Source organism: Onthophagus taurus, chromosome 11 (genome assembly GCF_036711975.1).
Source record: "Onthophagus taurus isolate NC chromosome 11, IU_Otau_3.0, whole genome shotgun sequence".
NCBI lineage: Eukaryota > Metazoa > Arthropoda > Insecta > Coleoptera > Scarabaeidae > Onthophagus > Onthophagus taurus.
Genome location: NC_091976.1, coordinates 29,975,581 through 30,000,000, shown reverse-complemented (window position 1 = coordinate 30,000,000; position 24,420 = coordinate 29,975,581). Strand labels below are relative to the sequence as shown.

General features: G+C 28.7%; 3 protein-coding genes across 11 annotated transcripts in view; 2 read left to right on the top strand and 1 right to left on the bottom strand.

Annotated features, from left to right (window-relative positions):
* The window catches only part of LOC111417460 (proton-coupled amino acid transporter-like protein pathetic), a 30,648-nt gene extending 18,584 nt beyond the window's left edge, over nt 1-12,064 (top strand). For all 4 annotated transcript variants that reach the window (XM_023049745.2, XM_023049743.2, XM_023049742.2 and 1 more), the window contains 3 exons: nt 10,520-10,877; nt 10,933-11,114; nt 11,177-12,064. In XM_023049745.2, coding sequence (XP_022905513.1) covers nt 10,520-10,877; nt 10,933-11,114; nt 11,177-11,597 — 961 coding nt within the window. In that variant the 3' untranslated portion in view covers nt 11,598-12,064. The remainder of the gene's footprint in view (nt 1-10,519; nt 10,878-10,932; nt 11,115-11,176) is intronic.
* A 2,683-nt stretch (nt 12,065-14,747) lies between these two features.
* Nucleotides 14,748-15,289, top strand: LOC111417456 (RNA polymerases I and III subunit AC2 l(2)37Cg). The gene is made up of 3 exons (XM_023049735.2): nt 14,748-14,851; nt 14,900-14,994; nt 15,053-15,289. Exons 1-3 carry the CDS (start codon nt 14,837-14,839, stop codon nt 15,252-15,254), a joined length of 312 nt encoding a protein of 103 aa, XP_022905503.2. The 5' UTR covers nt 14,748-14,836; the 3' UTR covers nt 15,255-15,289.
* LOC111413469 (A kinase anchor protein rugose) overlaps nt 15,278-24,420 on the bottom strand; it is a 391,387-nt gene continuing 382,244 nt past the window's right edge. For all 6 annotated transcript variants that reach the window (XM_071199894.1, XM_071199896.1, XM_071199897.1 and 3 more), the window contains 2 exons: nt 16,514-16,665; nt 15,278-16,437 (listed from right to left, as the gene is read on the bottom strand). In XM_071199894.1, coding sequence (XP_071055995.1) covers nt 16,347-16,437; nt 16,514-16,665 — 243 coding nt within the window. In that variant the 3' untranslated portion in view covers nt 15,278-16,346. The remainder of the gene's footprint in view (nt 16,438-16,513; nt 16,666-24,420) is intronic.

Genomic DNA, 24,420 nt, shown 5'->3' with positions numbered 1-24,420 from the left:
TGATTTATTGATGCATTAGGAATATTTTTTATTCATAACGTCTTTCTCCATGAGTTTTAGTACTTAGGTTGTAGTTGATTTTATTAAGAAAAATCGTCCAATTTTGACATTTTGTGATTTATGCTATATCACTAGAAACTGGTGATAGATATATATGAAATAAGTGTGGATTATGATTTCTTGATGCATTAGGAATATCTTTTATTCATAACGTCTTCCTCCATCAGTTTTAGTACTTAGGTTATAGTTGATTTTATTAAGAAAAATCGTCCAATTTTGACATTTTGTGATTTATGCTATATCGCTAGAATCTAGTGATAGATAAATACGAAATAACTGTCAATTGTGATTTATTGATGCATTAGGAATATTTTTTATTCATAACGTCTTTCTCCATGAGTTTTAGTACTTAGGTTGTAGTTGATTTTATTAAGAAAAATCGTCCAATTTTGACATTTTGTAATTTATGCTATATTGCTAGAATCTAGTGATAGATAAATACGAAATAACTGTCAATTTTGATTTATTGATGAATTGGGAATATTTTTTATTCATAACGTCTTTCTCCATCAGTTTTAGTACTGAAGTTATAGTTGATTTTATTAAGAAAAATCGTCCAATTTTGACATATTGTGATTTATGCTATATCGCTAGAATCTAGTGATAGATAAATACGAAATAACTGTCAATTGTGATTTATTGATGCATTAAGAATATTTTTTATTCATAACGTCTTTCTCCTTCAGTTTTAGTACTGAAGTTATAGTTTATTTTATTAAGAAAAATCGTCCAATTTTAACATTTTGTGATTTATGCTATATCACTAGAATCTTATGATAGATAAATATGAAATAAGAGTGGATTATGATTTCTTGATGCATTGGGAATATTTTTTATTCATAACGTCTTTCTCCATCAGGTTTAGTACTGAAGTTATAATTGATTTTATTAAAAAAAATCGTCCAATTTTGACATTTTGTGATTTATGCTATATCACTAGAATCTAGTGATAGATAAATACGAAATAACTGTCAATTGTGATTTATTGATGCATTAGGAATATTTTTTATTCATAACGTCTTCCTCCATCAGTTTTAGTACTGAAGTTATAGTTTATTTTATTAAGAAAAATCGTCCAATTTTGACATATTGTGATTTATGCTATATCGCTAGAATCTAGTGATAGATAAATACGAAATAACTGTCAATTGTGATTTATTGATGCATTAAGAATATTTTTTATTCATAACGTCTTTCTCCTTCAGTTTTAGTACTGAAGTTATAGTTTATTTTATTAAGAAAAATCGTCCAATTTTAACATTTTGTGATTTATGCTATATCACTAGAATCTTATGATAGATAAATATGAAATAAGAGTGGATTATGATCTCTTGATGCATTGGGAATATTTTTTATTCATAACGTCTTTCTCCATCAGTTTTAGTACTGAAGTTATAATTGATTTTATTAAAAAAAATCGTCCAATTTTGACATTTTGTGATTTATGCTATATCACTAGAATCTAGTGATAGATAAATACGAAATAACTGTCAATTGTGATTTATTGATGCATTAGGAATATTTTTTATTCATAACGTCTTCCTCCATCAGTTTTAGTACTTAGGTTGTAGTTGATTTTATTAAGAAAAATCGTCCAATTTTGACATTTTGTAATTTATGCTATATCACTAGAAATTGGTGATAGATATATATGAAATAAGTGTGGATTATGATTTCTTGATGCATTAAGAATATTTTTATTCATAACGTCTGTCTCCATCAGTTTTAGTACTTAGGTTGTAGTTGATTTTATTAAGAAAAATCGTCCAATTTTGACATTTTGTGATTTATGCTATATCACTAGAATCTGATGATAGATAAGTATGAAATAAGAGTGGATTATGATTTCTTGATGCATTAGGAATATTTTTTAATCATATTGTCTTTCTCCATCAGTAGTTTTAGTACTGAGGTTATAGTTGATTTTATATACAGGGTGTACAAAAAGTATGGAATAATGGTTCTACAGCCTAAACTTCAACTTATATTAAAAAAAGTTTTAAATAACAGTTACTTGAAACTCTATACTTAAAATAAAAATGATGACGGCAGTCTGAGTTACGACATGATGAGTGTGTTTTTTAAATGGAACATCCTGTATATTTTAAGGTTTTTGGATTCCTTTTGGAGATTATGGAATAGACAACCTAAGCCTTGACGTTACAGGGATGGGCGGAGCTTATACCGACTCCAAACATCTTCGTTGCTAACTGTGTTGCTAACGAAAAATCCCCATATGCAATTTTTCAATAGATTGCCTAAGTCTGACGGAGCTTATACCGACTAGAAACAATTTCGTTGCTAACCACAGTTGCTAACATAAATCACCATAAAAATGCCATTTGAAATGTCACTTAGTTTATTCTATTTTAACACTAATAGACAACCTAAGCCTTGACGTCATAGAGATGGGCGGAGCTTATACTAACTCCAAACATTTTCGTTGCTAACTGTGTAGATGAAATTTCTTTTATTTCTACGCCAAGATATGCGGAAAATAGTTTCAAGTAACTTTTATTTAAAACTTTTTTTAATACAAGTTTAAGTTTGGGCTGTAGAACCATTATTCCACACTTTTTGTACACTCTGTATAATTATATATACAGAGCGTTTCAGGTTTTTGTAGCAGGACTTTAACAGTCGATAGATCTTTTAAAATTAACACATATAAACATAGATCGACAAACGTTTTGTTTTGGAGATACAGGGTGTTTAAATTAAATTTTTAAATTGCTTTTTATTTAATATTACACGTGTATTTCAACCGATTCTTTTCAAATTTGCTATACGGAGGTTTTTTGGCATAAAAAAGACGATTATGAGGTCCGTTTTACTATAGCCGCTTTGTAACGTGTTCTTTACGGTTTAAAATAACAATAACTTTTCTGACAGTATACTTTTTGGCTTTTTGAATAAAAATACTTATTCTCTGTACTTTTTACGCAAAAAGGGTACTCTTATCAAAATGCGCTAATTCATAATTTTGACCGACGAATTACTTATCGAGTAATGGTAATTATTAATTTAAGAACGGCTTTATGTCATTACAAGCATTCCTAATCCTATTAAAAGTTCATTTCTTGTGCGAACAGGAGTCTCATACAAATTTCCTTTCAAATATCTCCACACAAAAAAGTCTAAAGCATTAAGATCTGCAGATCGTTGTGCCATGGTATTTGTAGGAAAATGGTTGTCTAGCTAATTTCTTAGCACTCTACCATGATAAGCTGCACAATTATCAAGTTGAAACCTAGCCTTTCTTTTTATAGCTAAATGAATGTCATTCCACATATTGGCATGTTCAGCTATCAAAAATTACAAGAACGCCGCAATAGTTAGTTGTGGTGGCAAAAAGTATTATAAACACCTATACAATCACATGTCTTGTGAAACACGATTCATCCACATTACATTATTTAAAAAATCTCGATTGTTGGCAGATAGAATCGGTTAAAATACACGTCAACGTATACAGGTTTAGTATACAGGGTGTCTCACGTAACTGGTTCGTTAGAACTTTTTTAGGTTCCACTATTCATAGAGGTTTGAAATTTTGGTAGCATGGGTTGTTCATTCTAAACTTTCAATTTAAAATATTTTCAAGATGGCCACCACTTCCGGTCTACCGGAAGTAGACCACAACTTCGTTATTTTAAATGGAATGCTATAGTTTTTATTACACCTTTCAATTATACATAAAAAAATATGTTGACTTTGATAAAAGTTGTTGGTACCCACCATTTTTTGTTTTCGAGTTATTTTGATTTTAAGGTTTTTTTGGCAAATTTCACCATGCTCTTTAAAAGCCTATATCTCAGGTAACCAGTTTAGAATGAACAACCCATGTTACCAAAATTTCAAACCACTACGAATAGTGGAACCTTAAAAAGTTCTAACGAACCAGTTACGTGAGACACCCTGTATAGAATCACCCTGTATAGTTGATTTTTTTATACCACTAGAAATTGGTGATAGATAAATATGAAATAACTGTCAATTGTGATTTATTGATGCATTAGGAATATTTTTTATTCATAACATCTATCTCCATCAGTTTTAGTACTTAGGTTATAGTTGATTTTATTAAGAAAAATCGTCCAATTTTGAGAATTTATGCTATATCACTAGAAATTGGTGATAGATCTCTAAAACTATACATAGAACTAGAATCATTTGGGTTTTTTGTTTTCGAGTTATTTTGATTTTAAGCTTTTTTTGGCAAATTTCACCATGCTCTTTAAAAGCCTATATCTCAGTTAACGTTCATTAAAAAAATCTCTAAATTGGCACGATTACTCTTCAGATGTTGCCAAATAGATTGTCATTTCTTGTATCAGAGTATCTTATACAGGGTGGTTAAAAATTGAATTACCGTTTCTCCATATTCAATGGCTAGAAAGTCGAAAATTTTAAATGGAATACCCCGTATTTTTTTACCCTATCAGAAAGGGAATTTAATTCACTACAATTTATCTATAAACATTCCTATACCTATTTATTGTAGTTTCCCTGATATTGGGACATTAATCAAAGCATGCACGGAATGCGGGAAAACGTTTGATTTTTTTATTAGTAGGAATGGAATTTTGACAGTTTTTCGTCCATATTTGTGTTATTGTTGTTGTTACTTACTTTTGATCACGAGTGAAAGTCATTGTATATCATGGCAAATTATTCCAACGCCGATATTTTAAATTTGTTTTATACTCATGGCAATGACCTTCACGATCTCCAGATTTAGCACCAGTATAAGATGAGAGATGTATAAGATTCTCTGATACAACAAATGACAATCTATTTGGCAGCATCTGTAGAATAGTCGTGCCAATGTAGAGCTTTTTTGAATGATCGTTAGCTGAGATATGGGCTTTTAAAGACCATGGTGAAATTTGTCAAAAAACACTTAAAATCAAAATAACTCGAAAACAAAAAGCGCTAGGTACCAACAACTTTTATCAAAGTCAACATATTTTTTTACGTATAATATTGAAAGGTGTAATAAAAACTATAGCATTCCATTTAAAATAACGAAGTTGTGGTCTACTTCCGGTAGACCGGAAAGGGTGGCCATCTTGAAAATATTTTAGATCGAAAGTTTAGAATGAACAACCCATGCTACCAAAATTTCAAACCACTACGAATAGTGGAACCTTAAAAAGTTCTAACGAACCAGTTACGTGAGACACCCTGTATAGTTGATTTTTTTATACCACTAGAAATTGGTGATAGATAAATATGAAATAACTCTCAATTGTGATTTATTGATGCTTTAGGAATATTTTTTATTCATAACGTCTATCTCCATCAGTTTTAGTACTTAGATTATAGTTGATTTCATTAAGAAAAATCGTCCAATTTTGACATTTTGTGATTTATGCTATATCACTAGAAACTGGTGATAGATATATATGAAATAAGTGTGGATTATGATTTCTTGATGCATTAGGAATATCTTTTATTCATAACGTCTTTCTCCATCAGTTTTAGTACTGAAGTTATAGTTGATTTTATTAAGAAAAATCGTCCAATTTTGACATTTTGTGATTTTTGCTATATCACTAGAATCTAGTGATAGATAAATACGAAATAACTGTCAATTGTGATTTATTGATGCATTAGGAATATTTTTTATTCATAACGTCTTTCTCCATCAGTTTTAGTACTGAAGTTATAGTTGATTTTATTAAGAAAAATCGTCCAATTTTGACATTTTGTGATTTTTGCTATATCACTAGAATCTAGTGATAGATAAATACGAAATAACTGTCAATTGTGATTTATTGATGCATTAGGAATATTTTTTATTCATAACGTCTTTCTCCATCAGTTTTAGTACTGAAGTTATAGTTGATTTTATTAAGAAAAATCGTCCAATCTTGACATTTTGTGATTTATGCTATATCACTAGAAACTGGTGATAGATAAATATGAAATAAGAGTGGATTATGATTTCTTGATGCATTAAGAATATTTTTATTCATAACGTCTTTCTCCATCAGTTTTAGTACTTAGGTTGTAGTTGATTTTATCAAGAAAAATCGTCCAATTTTGACATTTAGTGATTTATGCTATATCACTAGAGAAACTGGTGATAGATAAATATGAAATAAGTGTGGATTATGATTTCATGATGCATTAGGAATATTTTTTATTCATAACGTCTGTCTCCATCAGTTTTAGTACTTAGGTTGTAGTTGATTTTATTAAGAAAAATCATCCAATTTTAACATTTTGTGATTTATGCTATATCACTAGAAACTGGTGATAGATAAATATGAAATAATTATGGATTTTGATTTCTTGGTGCATTAGGAATATCTTTTATTCATAACGTCTTCCTCCATCAGTTTTAGTACTTAGGTTATAGTTGATTTTATTAAGAAAAATCGTCCAATCTTGACATTTTGTGATTTTTGCTATATCACTAAAATCTAGTGATAGATAAATACGAAATAACTGTCAATTGTGATTTATTGATGCATTAGGAATATTTTTTATTCATAACGTCTTTCTCCATCAGTTTTAGTACTGAAGTTATAGTTGATTTTATTAAGAAAAATCGTCCAATTTTGACATTTTGTGATTTATGCTATATCACTAGAAACTGGTGATAGATAAATATGAAATAAGTATGCTTTTATGATTTTTTGGTGCATTAGTTATCTTTTATTCATAACGTCTTCCTCCATCAGTTTTAGTACTTAGGTTGTAGTTAATTTTATCAAGAAAAATCGTCCAATTTTGACATTTAGTGATTTATCCTATATCATTAAAATCTGGTGATAGATAAATATGAAATAAGAGTGGATTATGATTTCTTGATGCATTAGGAATATTTTTTATTCATAACGTCTGTCTCCATCAGTTTTAGTACTTAGGTTGTAGTTGATTTTATTAAAAAAAATCGTCCAATTTTGACATTCTGTGATTTATGCCATATCACTAGAATCTGGTGATAGATAAATATGAAATAAGAGAGGATTATGATTTCTTGATGCATTAGGAATATTTTTTATTCACATCGTCTTTCTCCATCAGTTTTAGTAGTGAGGTTATAGTTGATTCTATATACAGGGTGTACAAAAAGTATGGAATAATGGTTCTACAGCCTAAACTTCAACTTATATTAAAAAAAGTTTTAAATAGCAGTTACTTGAAACTCTATACTTAAAATAAAGATGATGAGGGCAGTCTGAGTTACGACATGATGAGTGTGTTTTTTAAATGGAACATCCTGTATATTTTAAGGTTTTTGGATTCCTGTTGGAGATTGTGGAATAGACAACCTAAGCCTTGACGTTACAGGGATGGGCGGAGCTTATACCGACTCCAAACATCTTCATTGCTAACTGTGTTGCTAACGAAAGATCCCCATATGCAATTTTTCAATAGACTGCCTAAGTCTGACGTCACATAGGTGGGCGGAGTTTATACCGACTCGAAACAATTTCGTTACTAACCACAGTTGCTAACATAAATCACCATAAAAATGCCATTTAAAATGTCACTTAGTTTATTCTATTTTAACACTAATAGACAACCTAAGCCTTGACGTCATAGAGATGGGCGGAGCTTATACTGACTCCAAACATTTTCGTTGCTAACTGTGTAGATGAAATTTATTTTATTTCTACGCCAAGATATGCGGAAAATAGTTTCAAGTAACTTTTATTTAAAACTTTTTTTAATATAAGAGATTGAAGTTTGGGCTGTAGAACCGTTATTCCACACTTTTTGTACACCTGTACAGTTATATATACAGGGTGTTTCAGGTTTTTGTAGCAGGACTTTAACAGTCGATAGCTCTTTTAAAATTAACACATATAAACATAGATCGACAAACGTTTTGTTTTGGAGATACAGGGTGTTTAAATTAAATTTTTAAATTGCTTTTTATTTAATATTACACGCGTATTTCAACCGATTCTTTTCAAATTTGCTATACGGAGGTTTTTTGGCATAAAAAAGACGATTATGAGGTCCGTTTTACTATAGCCGCTTTGTAACGTGTTCTTTACGGTTTAAAATAACAATAACTTTTCTGACAGTATACTTTTTGGCTTTTTGAATAAAAATACTTATTCTCTGTACTTTTTACGCAAAAAGGGTACTCTTATCAAAATGTGCTAATTCATAATTTTGACCGACGAATTACTTATCGAGTAATGGTAATTATTAATTTAAGAACGGCTTTATGTCATTACAAGCATTCCTAATCCTATTAAAAGTTCATTTCTTGTGCGAACAGGAGTCTCATACAAATTTCCTTTCAAATATCTCCACACAAAAAAGTCTAAAGCATTAAGATCTGCAGATCGTTGTGCCATGGTATTTGTAGGAAAATGGTTGTCTAGCTAATTTCTTAGCACTCTACCATGATAAGCTGCACAATTATCAAGTTGAAATGAAGCCTTTCTTTTTATAGCTAAATGAATGTCATTCCATATATTGGCATGTTCAGCTATCAAAAATTACAAGAACGCCGCAATGGTTGGTTGTGGTGGCAAAAAGTATTATAAACACCTACCCAGACGTTGGCACTAAATTCATGTTGGAAGTTTCTTGGCCGAATTGCGTAGGGATACCAAAACATGTAAATTGTGAAAGTTTATAATCCCATGTCTTGTGAAATTGTTCCACATTACATTATTTAAAAAATCTCGATTGTTGGCAGATAGAATCGGTTAAAATACACGTCAACGTATACAGGTTTAGTATACAGGGTGTCTCACGTAACTGGTTCGTTAGAACTTTTTTAGGTTCCACTATTCATAGAGGTTTGAAATTTTGGTAGCATCGGTTGTTCATTCTAAACTTTCAATTTAAAATATTTTCAAGATTGCCACCACTTCCGGTCTACCGGAAGTAGACCACAACTTCGTTATTTTAAATGGAATGCTATAGTTTTTATTACACCTTTCAATTATACATAAAAAAATATGTTGACTTTGATAAAAGTTGTTGGTACCCACCATTTTTTGTTTTCGAGTTATTTTGATTTTAAGCTTTTTTTGGCAAATTTCACCATGCTCTTTAAAAGCCTATATCTCAGTTAACGTTCATTAAAAAAATCTCTAGATTGGCACGATTACTCTTCAGATGTTGCCAAATAGATTATCATTTCTTGTATCAGAGTATCTTATACAGGATGGTTAAAAATTGAATTACCGTTTCTCCATATTCAATGGCTAGAAAGTCGAAAATTTTAAATGGAATACCCCGTATTTTTTTACCCTATCAGAAAGGGAATTTAATTCACTACAAATTATCTATAAACATTCCTATACCTATTTATTGTAGTTTCCCTGATATTGGGACATTAATCAAAGCATGCACGGAATGCGGGAAAACGTTTGATTTTTTTATTAGTAGGAATGGAATTTTGACAGTTTTTCGTCCATATTTGTGTTATTGTTGTTGTTACTTACTTTTGATCACGACTGAAAGTCATTGTATATCATGGCAAATTATTCCAACGCCGATATTTTAAATTTGTTTTATATTCATGGCAATGGCCTTCACGATCTCCAGATTTAACACCAGTATAAGATGAGAGATGTATAAGATTCTCTTATACAACAAATGACAATCTATTTGGCAGCATCTGTAGAATAGTCGTGCCAATGTAGAGCTTTTTTGAATGATTAGCTGAGATATGGGCTTTTAAAGACCATGGTGAAATTTGTCAAAAAACACTTAAAATCAAAATAACTCGAAAACAAAAAGCGCTAGGTACCAACAACTTTTATCGAAGTCAACATATTTTTTTACGTATAATATTGAAAGGTGTAATAAAAACTATAGCATTCCATTTAAAATAACGAAGTTGTGGTCTACTTCCGGTAGACCGGAAAGGGTGGCCATCTTGAAAATATTTTAGATCGAAAGTTTAGAATGAACAACCCATGCTACCAAAATTTCAAACCACTACGAATAGTGGAACCTTAAAAAGTTCTAACGAACCAGTTACGTGAGACACCCTGTATAGTTGATTTTTTTATACCACTAGAAATTGGTGATAGATAAATATGAAATAACTCTCAATTGTGATTTATTGATGCTTTAGGAATATTTTTTATTCATAACGTCTATCTCCATCAGTTTTAGTACTTAGATTATAGTTGATTTCATTAAGAAAAATCGTCCAATTTTGAGAATTTATGCTATATCACTAGAAATTGGTGATAGATCTCTAAAACTATACATAGAACTAGAATCATTTGGGTTTAGCTGCACGTCTCTAAAGACGGCTAAACCCGAATGATTCTAGTTCTTGGTCTAGCGCTTTACAACAATTAAAATGTTTAGTGTTAGTTCTAGTTTTTAGTTTAAGATCTAACGTTAGTTCAATAAAACTACACCATAACACAAAATTTGACTTCCTTTTAGATTCAACCATCCTTGATTACATCTAAATTAAAAAAACAATTCATTAACAAATTTTTTTTAAACATTTTAGAAAATTAGTAGACATATTTTTATGCTGCACTCAACTGGGATTTTGTTGCGTTTACTTCGTCTTCGTCGCCGCCAATCTCCACGACATCATCAAGCACTATTTCATCGATATACACGTGATTTGGTATCTAGTCATGCTTCTTTTCCCCATGATCCTGTTGAATTGGGTCAAAGAACTTAAATATTTGACCCCCGCTTCGCTTTTCGCGTCAATATTAACTTGTTCTGGGCTCGTTATCACTTTCTTTTACATGCTTCAAGGGCTTCCAAACACCTCGTCGGTTAAAGCATTTTCATCGTGGGGTCAATTACCGTTGTTTTTTGGTACTGCTATTTATGCTTTTGAAGGTATTGGAGTTGTAAGTATTAATTAAACATTTTTTTGGGACATTTAAAATCAAATTTTGTTTTAAGGTGTTACCATTAGAAAATAATATGAAAACGCCGCAAGATTTTGGCGGTTGGAATGGTGTTTTAAATACGGGTATGGTTATTGTAGCCTCTTTATATACAGCTGTGGGATTTTTTGGGTATTTAAAATATGGGGACGCTGCTAAGTTGGGAAGTGTTACTTTGTTGTTACCACCTGATGATATGTAAGAAAAACAATTAATTAATTAAGTTCATAAACGTTTTATGATTATTTTTTGTGTTTTAGATTAGCACAATCTGTTAGGTTGATGATGGCAATAGCAATCTTCCTTTCATACAGCCTACAATTTTATGTACCATTCAATGTTGTTTGGCCTTCAGTAAAAAAACATTTACAAACTGATAAATCGATTCAAATTGGGGAATACGCAACGAGATCTATTTTGGTGGTTATAACCTTTGCTTTAGCAGCTGCTGTTCCTAATTTAGGAGCTGTTATTTCTTTAGTCGGGGCTTTTAGCAGCTCAGCTTTAGCGTTAATCTTCCCCCCAATTCTCCATATAATCACGTTTTGGCCAAATAAGTTGGGAAAATATTATTGGCAATTATACAAAGATTTGCTGATTTTGCTCTTTGGAATTATTGGATTTTTATTGGGGTCTTATGTAAGCATATTAAACATTTTAAACCCTGAAGAGAATGAATAAAAATGGATTTAAATTAATAAAAAAATCTAATTGTTAGCTGTGACAATAAGTAATGTATTTAGGCAACAATAATTATTAACTAGACAATAATTATTTGTGTTCACGTAACAAATCGTACAAGATATTCATCAAGTCTCTCTCTCTCGCTGTGTCTTCTTGCCAGTTGATCAGTATATTATAAAAAAATATTTTTGTCTCGTTTAATATTAAAAAAAAAACATTCCCGTGTTTTACCCACCTCAAAGTTGATCTGAATTGGATGATTACGGGGTTTTCTCATCAAGACAAGTTACCTTTTCTTTAACTTGCTAGAAGTGAGAGATCAGTATTACGATTTTTATTTGAATTTTTATTATATGTACATATTACCTATATATTTTTGTACTATATTATGTCTTTATAAAAAACGAACAAGTGTTATTTAAGTGTAAAATGAACTTTAAATAAATTATTTTCATTGTTTAAAAGTTTAATTCAATAAAGTTATGTTGAATAAATGATAAGATCTTAGAAAGAGGCTGTGGGAAGAAAAATGGTTTACAGAGGAGGTCAAAGAACTGGCCAAAAGATCCCAAAGCTTAACACTAGATGAATTTGAGGCTGTACAACTCTCAAAAACTCTACAACTCTGAGGGATCATAATAACGAAGACATCTTTGAAGAACTTTGCGGTGTTCAAGATATAGTTCGAACCATGTTGAGCTGAAAATTGCAAGGGATGGTATTCCAAGATCTCCTAGACCTGGACCCACAAGGTGGTATGGAAGCTAGAATTCAACATCCCAACCACATATCTAGATTATAGAGTACAAGGCAAAAACTTTAAAAAGAGGAAAAAGGCAAAGATTAAACAATTCGATTTAAATAAACTAATTAATTTAATAATAATTAATCTTGACAAACCTTCAAATTTGTGTGACAGCGCCATCTATTATTTAAAATATAATTTATGAAATTAATGTTATTTACATTTAATTATTAAAATAAAATCTTGAATTGTTAAATGAAATTATTGAATCAATTAAACTTAAACGATTCTTTTCGGTTAAAATTATTTATTACGAATAAAAAGTGACAATTAAAACTTAAAAGACATTTTACATTTCTTGCACTGCGCCATCTCTTAGTTAAATATGTTAAGTTGTGTTTAAATTTTTATTAATTATTAAAAAAAATGTTAAGATTTAAACAAATAATTTTTAATTGATAAATTATCAAAGTTTAAAGGAAATATTAAAATATGTAATAACAATAATCCTTTAATTTTGATGTTTTATAGCGCCATCTATTACTACTAAAATTAATTATTAATTAAAATAATTATTAAATTAATCCTGAAAAGTCATGATTTAACTTAATTTGATTTTTATTAAACGATTATTTTTAATTAGATAACTTAATACAATTATGCTATTTAATGAGTTTACGTTTATAATATTATTTATAATATTTTCGAGCGCCATCTATTAGTTAACAAATTAAAATCTTAATTAGTTAAAAATTTTTATTATTAAATATTATTCTTTTGTGGTTAAATTTATTTAATTTTTTATTAAATCTCCATTATTAATAAATAATAAATTTTTGATCTACAACTAACTTCATTAATAACAAACACCTGTCAAATAGATAACCTCAAATTTTTTCACATATAAGCGTTAAAATGCCTGTAGCTCAAGTAAGTAATGATATTTTAGTTAATTTCTTTTAAAAACACCTTTTTTAGTTAGCAGGTAATACAGATGAAGGTACTAGAAGCTTTGTTATTGATGGAATGTGTTAAAAACGATTATTGTATGCTAAAATTGTTATTATTAATCTATATTAATTAATTAATGAATTAGCCCAGATCCTGCAGAGAATAAAATCCTTGATGATATCCCAAGATCAAACAGACTTCCTTGACCCACAAGGTGGTATGAAAGCTGGAATTCATCATCTCAACCACGTATCTAGATTATAGAGAACAAGGCAAAGGTCTTAAAAAGAAGAAGATTCGATTTAAATAAACTAATTAAATAATTAATTTTGGTTAATTTTCACAGCGCCATCTATTATTTAAAGTATAATTTATAAAATTAATATTATTTACATTTAATTATTAAAATAACACATTAAAATCTTGTATTAAGTATTTCTTCATCAATAAACAGTATTGAATCAATTAAACTTATTAAACAATTGTTTTCGGTTAAAATATTACGAATAAAAAATGACATTTATAATTTAAGACATTTACAATTGTTGCACAGAGCCATCTCTTAGTTAAACATGTTAAGTTGCATTTAAATTATTAATTATTAAAAAAAATTAAGAATATAATTAATTTTTATTGATAAATCATCAATTAAAATATGTAATAACAATAATTTAATCTTGATATTTTATAGCGCCATTTATTACTAATAAAATTAATTACTAATTATTAAACTAATCCTAAAAAGGCATGATTTAAATTAATTTGATTTTTATTAAACGATTATTTTTGATCAAAAAACTTAATACAATTATGATATTTAAAGATTAAATTAATTTAAAAAGAAGAAGAATAAGAGATTCGATTTAAATAAACTAATTAATTAATTTTGGTTAATTTTCACAGCGCCATCTATTATTCAAAGTATAATTTATGAAATTAATATTATTTACATTTAATTATTAAAATAACATTAAAATCTTGAATTAAGCAATGTTTTATCAATAAACATTATTGAATCAATTAAACTTATTAAACGATTCTTTTCGGTTAAAATATTACAAATAAAAAATGACATTTAAAATTTAAGACATTTTACAATTGTTACGCAGAGCCATCTCTTAGATAAACATGTAAAGTTGCGTTTAAATTATTATTAATTATTAAAAAAATGTTAATTAAGTTATGATTTAACTTAATTTGATTCTTTTTAAATTTATTAAACGATTATTTTTGATTAAAAAACTTAATACAATTATGCTATTTAAAGAGTTTACGTTTATAATATTATTTATAATATTTTCGAGCGCCATCTACTAGTTAAAAATATTAAAATCGTAATTCGTAAAAAAATTTAGTTATTATTATTCAATGTATACTTTTTCTTTTTTGGTTGAATTTATTTAATTTTTTATTAAATCTCCATTATTATTATCTTATATATTATTATTTATTAATAAATTCTTGATCTACAACTAACTTCATTAATAACAAACTCATGTCAAATAGATAACCTCAAAATTTTTCACATGTAACCTTTAAAATGCCTGTAGCTCAAGTAAGTAATGATATTTTAGTTAATTTCTTTTAAAAACACCTTTTTTAGTTAGCAGGTAATACAGATGAAGGTAGTAGAACCTTTGTTATTGATGGTGAGGGTCATACGTTGGGGAATGCGTTAAGAACGATTATTGTATGCTAGTAAGTTAAAATTCTTGTTAATCTGTATTAATTAATTAATTGAATGATAATAAATTAGCCCAGATGTCGAATTTTGTGGATACACCGTTCCACACCCTGCAGAGAATAAAATCAACTTTCGAATACAAATGATGACTGGGAAAGGAAAAGCTATTGATGCTTTAAAGCGTGGGTTATCTGATTTAGCCACAGTGTGTGATGTGATGTTACAAAAATTCGATAATGATTTAGAATCTTACAAAGAACATTATAAGGTGTAATTTAGTGGTAATAAATAAAAAGATTATTGAACAAACACGTTTATTTTTCATATTGTGTATACAAATTATGGTTGAATGTAGTTAATTATTGCTAACATCAAACATACACTATAATTATTTTGTTACAATTAAGTACATTTCACGTTTTTTTTGTTTATTTTCATGTTTTCATTTAAGTAATAAAATAATACACAATGAAACATGATTTTTTTTGAAAATACACATCGAATCAATTAAGTAGCGACATTTTTATAAAAAAACAATCTTACTTATTTACAATAAGTTTGATTTATCTGGACAGATTTGCAATATATATTATAATACACACGTTTGGAGGGAATGTAACTTTTGTAAACAAATTTCGATTAAGTTCAAAACCTATTTATGGTTATTTAAAATTTTGAACATAATCGAATTCGTTAGAAAATTGCCATTGATGGCGTTAACAACTTGCCGGCCAAAATGTGCAAGCCTTGAAGCAATACTAAAGTTGATTTTTATCGATTTTTACGCAAAAAAAGATAAATTTAATAATTATTTATAATTATTAAATCTTTTTGTTACGTAAATTCGATTTTCATTTAAATTTAAGTGCTTTTTATTTGTTTTTATTACATATAAGCGCCAATTGAATCATTTAGTTTTTATTATGAGGAAAAAAATGTTTTAATTTTAAAGACTTAAGAGGCTAAAAAACGTAATAAAAGATGTTTAAAAATTTTTTATCTTTCCCACAATTTTTTTTGCAATAGTAAAAGCAATTATAATACTAATTAGACTCTAAAATCTACAAAAAACGTTCAACAAGAAAATTAAAAAATCACTACATTCTTCTCTATATGGTATCTATACAATATGCATACGTTAAAAAGGATTGCACAAATTAAAAGGATTAGAAAATAAGAGTTAACAAAAATATCTTTAAAGAATAGGACAAGAAAGTGTTTTTTTTGGGTGGTTTTTGTTACATCTACATAACAAACGATTTCTTTTACGATTTTTTTCTTTCATAATCATTAATTTAATTATTAATTTTGTTTAATCTAAAACCGATACGTTGTAAGATAGATAGCACGGTGCCGTTCTCGATCGTTAGTAACGCTGTTGGAACTCGTGATGCCACCTATTGAAGTCAATGTGGAATACCACTATTGAACCTAAAGCTAGTCCCGCTAACAGGAATCTGCAACGAAAAAATAATAAAAGGCGGAGAAAAAAAAATTCTACGGCTCAGGCTGGGAGTTTATTTCGAAACTTACTTTTGATCATGCGACAAAGCGAGGGACCTAACGCTACTATCACACCCTGGAAAGGCGTAGAGCAATGCCAAATTGAAGGTTCTCCATACTTCTACGATTCCTTTATCACCACCAGTCATTAAATATTCACCATCTCTGCTTAATAATAGGCACTAGAAAAATTAATAAAAGTTGAAAATTTATGAAATGTGTTACCAAAGGTGTTAAACATTAAGTGTTATGGGTTTTAAAGTGATTTCAAAATTCTACTTTATCGCTTGTGGTCTGCAGATATACTTGGCAGTATGTTATCTATAACATTTGTAACCATCAGATATGATTTGTAGTCTACAGCTATATCATGCAATCCATAATCTGTCTCCAACTACAATATTCAGTTTGCAGCTATAATTTGTTGTATAATCATTAGCCACAATCTGCAGTATTTAGGTTGTAGTCTGCAATTACAGCTTTCAGTACGTTGTTTTTAGATATAACTGGCAATATTCAATCTGCAGCTATGGCATGAAATATGAAGTTATAATTTCCAATCTGCAAAAAATCTATTGTTTATAGATTATTGCTGTTCTTTGCAATTTAGAATCTACAGCAACGACTTGCAATTTTTAATTTATAGTCCTTGTTTGTAGTCTGCAGTTGTAGATGGCAGTATGGTATCTACAAGATGTTCCTCTAAATCAGGGCATAATTGATTTAATTTTATTCCAATTATTTGCAACTATGACTTGTAGTCTGTAATTTTTAGTTTTCGCTTGTGGTCTGCAGACTACACATGGTAGTCTTCCATTAGCAATCATCAGGTATGATTTGTAGTCTACAGCTATATAATGCAATCTATAGTCTATCTGCAATTACAGTATTCAGTCTGCTGCTATAATTTATTGTATAATCTTTAGCTACAATCTGCAGTATTTAGGTTGTAGTCTGCAATTACAGCTTTCAGTACGTTGCTTTTAGATATAACTGGCAATATTCAATCTGCACCTATGGCATGAAATATGAAGTTACAATTTTCAATCTGCAAATCTATTGTTTATAGATTGTTGCTGTTCTTTGCAATCTAGAGTCTACAGCAACGACTTGCAATTTTTAATTTATAGTTCTTGTTTGTGGTCTGCAGTTGTAGATGGCAGTATGGTATCTACAGGTGTTCCTCTAAATCATGGCATAATTGATTTAATTTTATTCCGACTGTTTGCAACTATGACTTGCAGCCTGTAATTTTTAGTTTTCGTTTGTGGTCTGCAGACTACACATGGTAGTCTTCCATTAGCAATCATCAGGTATGATTTGTAGTCTACAGCTATATAATGCAATCCATAGTCCATCTGCAACTACAGTATTCAGTTTGCAACTATAATTTATTGTATAATCTTTAGCCACAATCTGCAGTATTTAGGTTGTAGTCTGCAATTACAGCTTTCAGTACGTTGTTTTTAAATATAACTGGCAATATTCAATCTGCAGCTATGGCATGAAATATGAAGTTATAATTTCCAATCTGCAAATCTATTATTTATAGATTATTGCTGTTCTTTGCAATCTAGAGTCTACAGCAACCATTTGCAATTTTTAATTTATAGTTCTTGTTTGTAGTCTGCAATTGTAGATGGCAGTACGGTATATACAGGATGTTTCTGTAAATCATGGCATAATTGATTTAATTTTATTCCGACTGTTTGCAACTATGACTTGCAGTCTGTAATTTTTAGTTTTCGCTTGTCGTCTGCAGACTACAGATGGTAGTCCTCCATTTGCAATCATCAGGTACTATTTGTAGTCTATAGCTATATTATACAATCCATAGTCTGTCTGCAACTACGTATTCAGTTTGCAGCTATAATTTATTGCATAATCTTTAGCCACAATCTGCAGTATTTAGGTTGTAGTCTGCAATTACAGCTTTCAGAACGTTGTTTTTAGATATAACTGGCAATATTCAATCTGCAGGTATGGCATGCAATATAAAATTATAATTTCCAGTCTGCAAATCTATTATTTATAAATTGTTGCTGTTCTTTGCAATCTAGAGTCTACAGCAACGACTTGCAATTTTTAATTTATAGTTCTTGTTTGTGGTCTGCAGTTGTAGATAGTAGTATGGTATATACAGGTGTTTCTGTAAATCATGGCATAATTGATTTAATTTTATTTCGACTGTTTGCAACTATGACTTGCAGTCTGTAATTTTTAGTTTTCGCTTGTGGTCTGCAGACTACACATGGTAGTCTTCCATTAGTAATCATCAGGTATGATTTGTAGTCTACAGCTATATTATACAATCCATAGTCTGTCTGCAACTACAGTATTTATTTTGCACCTATAATTTATTGTATAACCTTTAGCCACAATCAGCAGTATTTAGGTTGTAGTCTGCAATTACAGCTTTCAGTACGTTGTTTTTAGATATAACTAGCAATATTCAATCTGCACCTCTGGCATGCAATATGATGTTATAATTTCCAGTCTGCAAATCTATTTTTTGTAGATTGGTGCTATTCTTTGCAGTGTGCAATCTACAGCAATGACTTACAATTTTTAATTTATTGTTCTGCTTTGTGATCTGCAATTGTAGATGGCAGTATGCTATATATAGCTATAATTTTTAGTCTTCTTTATATCTTATAGTTTCTAATCTTGTTTCTGCACCTACGACTTACACACTTCTAGATGCAACTTTAATCTGTAACATACAGTTATGATTTGCAGATTTAGCATTGATTTGTGATCTGCAGATGAAGTTGGCAGTATGCTATTTCTAGTACAAAACTGATTTAATATGGTCATCTGCAGATATAATCGACCATGTTCAATCTGCAGATATAGCATGCAAAATGAAGTTATAATTTTCAGTTTGCAACCTTCAATCTATTGTTTATAGGTTGTTGCTTTCCTTTGCAGTGTTCAATCCACAACAAAGACTTGAAATTTTTAATTTATAGTTCTTCTTTGTGTTCTGCAATTGTAGATGATACTGCCATATATATAGCTATAATTTTTAGTCTTCCATTCACCTTCCACGTATCTCGAATTTGTTTTATGCAGTTGATCAGTTGATGCAGCTGATCAGCCGCTATAGTTTCTAATCTTGTTTCTGCACCTACGATTTACACACTTCTAGCTGTAACTTTAATCTGTAACATACAGTTATGATTTGCAGATTTAGCACTGATTTGTGATCTACAGATAAAGTTGCTAGTATGCTATTTCTAGTACAAAACTGATTTAATATGTTCAATCTGCAGCTATGGCATTCAATATGCAGCTATAATTTCAAGCCTTCTTTCTGTAACTTGACTTGCAGTCTTTTATCTGCAGCTTTGATCTACAGGGTGCTAGTCGATCGAGGAACTGAGGCGAATAATTTAAAATGTTGCGACTGCAATTCGAAATATTCGAAAATTTACATTAAATTCTATTGTTATTAAGTAATTGTTATTGTTATGGATTATTATCGTTACTTATTGCTATAGTTACTGTGTTTTATTGATTTTAAATGTTAACTTTAACAAAAAATTATTTTGGAACAATTAAAAGCAGATAACTTGGAAACCAGTAGACGTAGACAATTTAAGCAAGACTACCTATTTTGTGTACAATTGAAAGCTCTTTCAGATTTGTGGTTCTAATTCTCTATACCTCAACTGACAAAATAGTCACGACTTGATTTATCAAACGAGCAATCATCTAGCGCCCTCTACGAGCAATCACAAATTCGTATTTCTCATGCTCAAATACATAAAACTACCAAATTTTATGTTAATAGTACAAAAAGCTTCAAAATTGCTGTAATTATGATTTTCAATACGCTGCATGTACGCTGTATTGTACTGTCTGCAACTATGACTTTGTAGTCTGTAGCACTGCTTTGTGATCTGCAGTTATAGTTGACAGTATGCTATCTGTAGCTATAATTTGTAGCCTTCTTTCTGCAACTTGACTTGTAGTCTTCTGTCTGCAGCTTTCATCTATAAACTGTAGTTATGATTTGCAATACGCTGCGTGGAGGTATTATTTACTCAGCTTCCATTAATTTGCGTTGTGCTGATAGCAACTATGACTTTGTAGTTTGTAGCATTGCTTTGTGCTTTGCAAATATAGTTGGCAATATGCTATATGTAGCTATAATTTGTAGTCTTCCATCTGCAATGATAGTATACCAGCCTGTATTTAAAATTTGCTTTATACTGTATAAAACTAATCGGTAGCTGTGGTTCGCAATATGTTATCTATAATATATCGGCGATGTTCAATCTCCAGCTATGAATGGCATGCGACATGCTGTTACAATTTCAAGCCTTCTTTCTGCAACATGACTTGAAGTCACCTGACTGCAGCTTTGATCTATAATCTGTAGTTATGATTTGCAATACGCTGCGTGGAGGTATTATTTAGTCTGCTTGCATAAATTTGCATTGTGCTGTCTGTAACTATGACTTTTTAGTTAGTAGCGCTGCTTTATGATCTGCAGATATAGTTGGCAGTATGCTATCTGTAGCTATAATTTGTAGTCTTCCATCTACAATTCTGGTATACCAGGCTGTATCTAAAATTTGCTTAATACTGTATAAAACTGATCGGTAGCTGTGGTTTGCAAACTGTAATACAGGGTGTTTCACTTAAAACTACTAGGCAAAGTATCTCTGGAATGAACTGAGATATTGTAGTGTTGTAAGAAGTTGTTGTTAGAGTACCTAAATGACTTCAGTTCATGATTTATTGTCCAAAAATAAAAAGCAGAAATAGATTTTAGGTTACCAAATAAATTTTTCATCATAATAATCGTTGCAACAACAAAAAAAACTTTTTGTTTGCATACTATTCCATGATTATGGAAACTACTTTCGTTGCACCACAGAATGTTATTGAGAAAGTTATCTCTTTATGCCAAAAGGGAAAATTTAGCCAAGAACTGAACTCAACGGATATCGCGTTGCCTGGCTATAAATGTTAAACAAAATTGAGCAAAAATTTATGTTTTTTAAATTCGATGACATGTAACAGAAATTTGCGTCTTCTTTTAGTTGCTGCAATGATTTATGCCAGTTGTCATTTATTATTTGCAAGACTATTGCAGTTTTCATCATCTCAAACTCGTTTTTCTCTCTCTCGTTTCTGTTTCTTAAATATTCCAATATTGATAAGGTTGGTGGATAAATTTATGAATGTTTCAGTATTAATACTAAATATTTTCGAAACTACTTAAGAACTGAAGTCATTTACGAATTCTAGTAATAATTTCTTGCAAAACTACAATATCTCAACCCATTCCAGAGATACTTTGGCTGGGAATTTTAAGTGAAACACCCTGTATATCGGCGATGTTCAATCTGCTGCAGTGCTGTTATAGTTTTATGCAACTTGACTTGCAGCCTTTAATTATTGTTTTAGAATAAAGATAAAAACAAACTTTTTTTATAAAATTTTCATCTACTTAGTGTCGTCGACGAAATTAAATTTACAGTTTCCTGTAAGTTACGGGGTGGTAGGTAAAATCTAAAAAATTAACAATTAAATAAGAAAATAACTTCTGGTATTTAAAAACAAATAATTTTTTTAATATGTAACATTCTAACATGTTAAACTTTTCAAAATTTTCGTAATTCATCAAAAACAGGATTTTTAAAGTGACACTTCAGAAAATTTTTGAATACAAACAAATGTTGCTACGTTTATTTGATTTAAAAAAAAACATATGGCGCCATCTATCAATAATTCATTTAATTATAATATTAAATATTAATTAAATGTGAAATAATGCAATCTATTCCAACATTTGTGTAAAACGTATATAAATTAAATAGTTCAATAAATATATTTGTTTCAAATATCAGAAATATGTTTTTTTAATTTTTAGTTATAATTTACAGGAAACTGCAAATTTAATTTCTTTGACAACACTAAAAAAAAATGTATTTTTAGAAACAAATAATTTTTTTAATATGTAACATTCTAACATGTTAAACTTTTCAACATTTTCGTAATTCATCTTAAAAACAGGATTTTTAAAGTGACACTTCAGAAAATTTTTGAATACAAACAAATGTTGCTACGTTTATTTGATTTAAAAAAAAACATATGGCGCCATCTATCAATAATTCATTTAATTATAATATTAAATATTAATTAAATGTGAAATAATGCAATCTATTCCAACTTTTGTGTAAAACATATATAAATTAAATAGTTCAACAAATATATTTGTTTCAAATATCAGAAATATGTTTTTTTTTAATTTTTAGTTATAATTTACAGGAAACTGCAAATTTAATTTCTTTGACAACACTAAAAAAAAAATGTATTTTTAGAAACAAATAATTTTTTTAATATGTAACATTCTAACATGTTAAACTTTTCAACATTTTCATAATTCATCTTAAAAACAGGATTTTTAAAGTGACACTTCAGAAAATTTTGGAATACAAACAAATGTTGCTGTTTATTTGATTAAAAAAAAAACATATGGCGCCATCTATCAATAATTCATTTAATAATAATATTAAATATTAATTAAATGTAAAATAATGCAATCTATTCCAACTTTTGTGTAAAACGTATATAAATTAAATAGTTCAATAAATATATTTGTTTCAAATATCAGAAATATGTTTTTTTAATTTTTAGTTATAATTTACAGGAATCTGCAAATTTAATTTCTTTGACAACACTAAAAAAAAATGTATTTTTAGAAACAAATAATTTTTTTAATATGTAACATTCTAACATGTTAAACTTTTCAACATTTTCGTAATTCATCTTAAAAACAGGATTTTTAAAGTGACACTTCAGAAAATTTTTGAATACAAACAAATGTTGCTACGTTTATTTGATTTAAAAAAAAAAACATATGGCGCCATCTATCAATAATTCATTTAATTATATTAAATATTAATTAAATGTGAAATAATGCAATCTATTCCAACTTTTGTGTAAAACATATATAAATTAAATAGTTCAACAAATATATTTGTTTCAAATATCAGAAATATGTTTTTTTTTTTATCTTTAGTTATAATTTACAGGAAACTGCAAATTTAATTTCTTTGACAACACTAAAAAAAATGCATTTTTAGAAACAAATAATTTTTTTAATATGTAACATTCTAACATGTTAAACTTTTCAACATTTTCGTAATTCATCTTAAAAACAGGATTTTTAAAGTGACACTTCAGAAAATTTTTGAATACAAACTAATGTTGCTACGTTTATTTGATTTAAAAAAAAAACATATGGCGCCATCTATCAATAATTCATTTAATTATAATATTAAATATTAATTAAATGTGAAATAATGCAATCTATTCCAACTTTTGTGTAAAACATATATAAATTAAATAGTTCAATAAATATATTTGTTTCAAATATCAGAAATATGTTTTTTTTAATCTTTAGTTATAATTTACAGGAAACTGCAAATTTAATTTCTTTGACAACACTAAAAAAAAATGTATTTTTAGAAACAAATAATTTTTTTAATATGTAACATTCTAACATGTTAAACTTTTCAACATTTTCGTAATTCATCTTAAAAACAGGATTTTTAAAGTGACACTTCAGAAAATTTTTGAATACAAACAAATGTTGCTACGTTTATTTGATTTAAAAAAAAAACATATGGCGCCATCTATCAATAATTCATTTAATTATAATATTAAATATTAATTAAATGTGAAATAATGCAATCTATTCCAACATTTGTGTAAAACGTATATAAATTAAATAGTTCAACAAATATATTTGTTTCAAATATCAGAAATATGTTTTTTTTAATTTTTAGTTATAATTTACAGGAAACTGCAAATTTAATTTCTTTGACAACACTAAAAAAAAATGTATTTTTAGAAACAAATAATTTTTTTAATATGTAACATTCTAACATGTTAAACTTTTCAACATTTTCGTAATT

Coding starts and splice junctions, on each gene's coding strand:
- LOC111417456 (XM_023049735.2), top strand. Junction 14,995..15,052: donor AGAACGATTATTGTATGCTA/GTAAGTTAAAAT, acceptor ATAATAAATTAG/CCCAGATGTCGAATTTTGTG.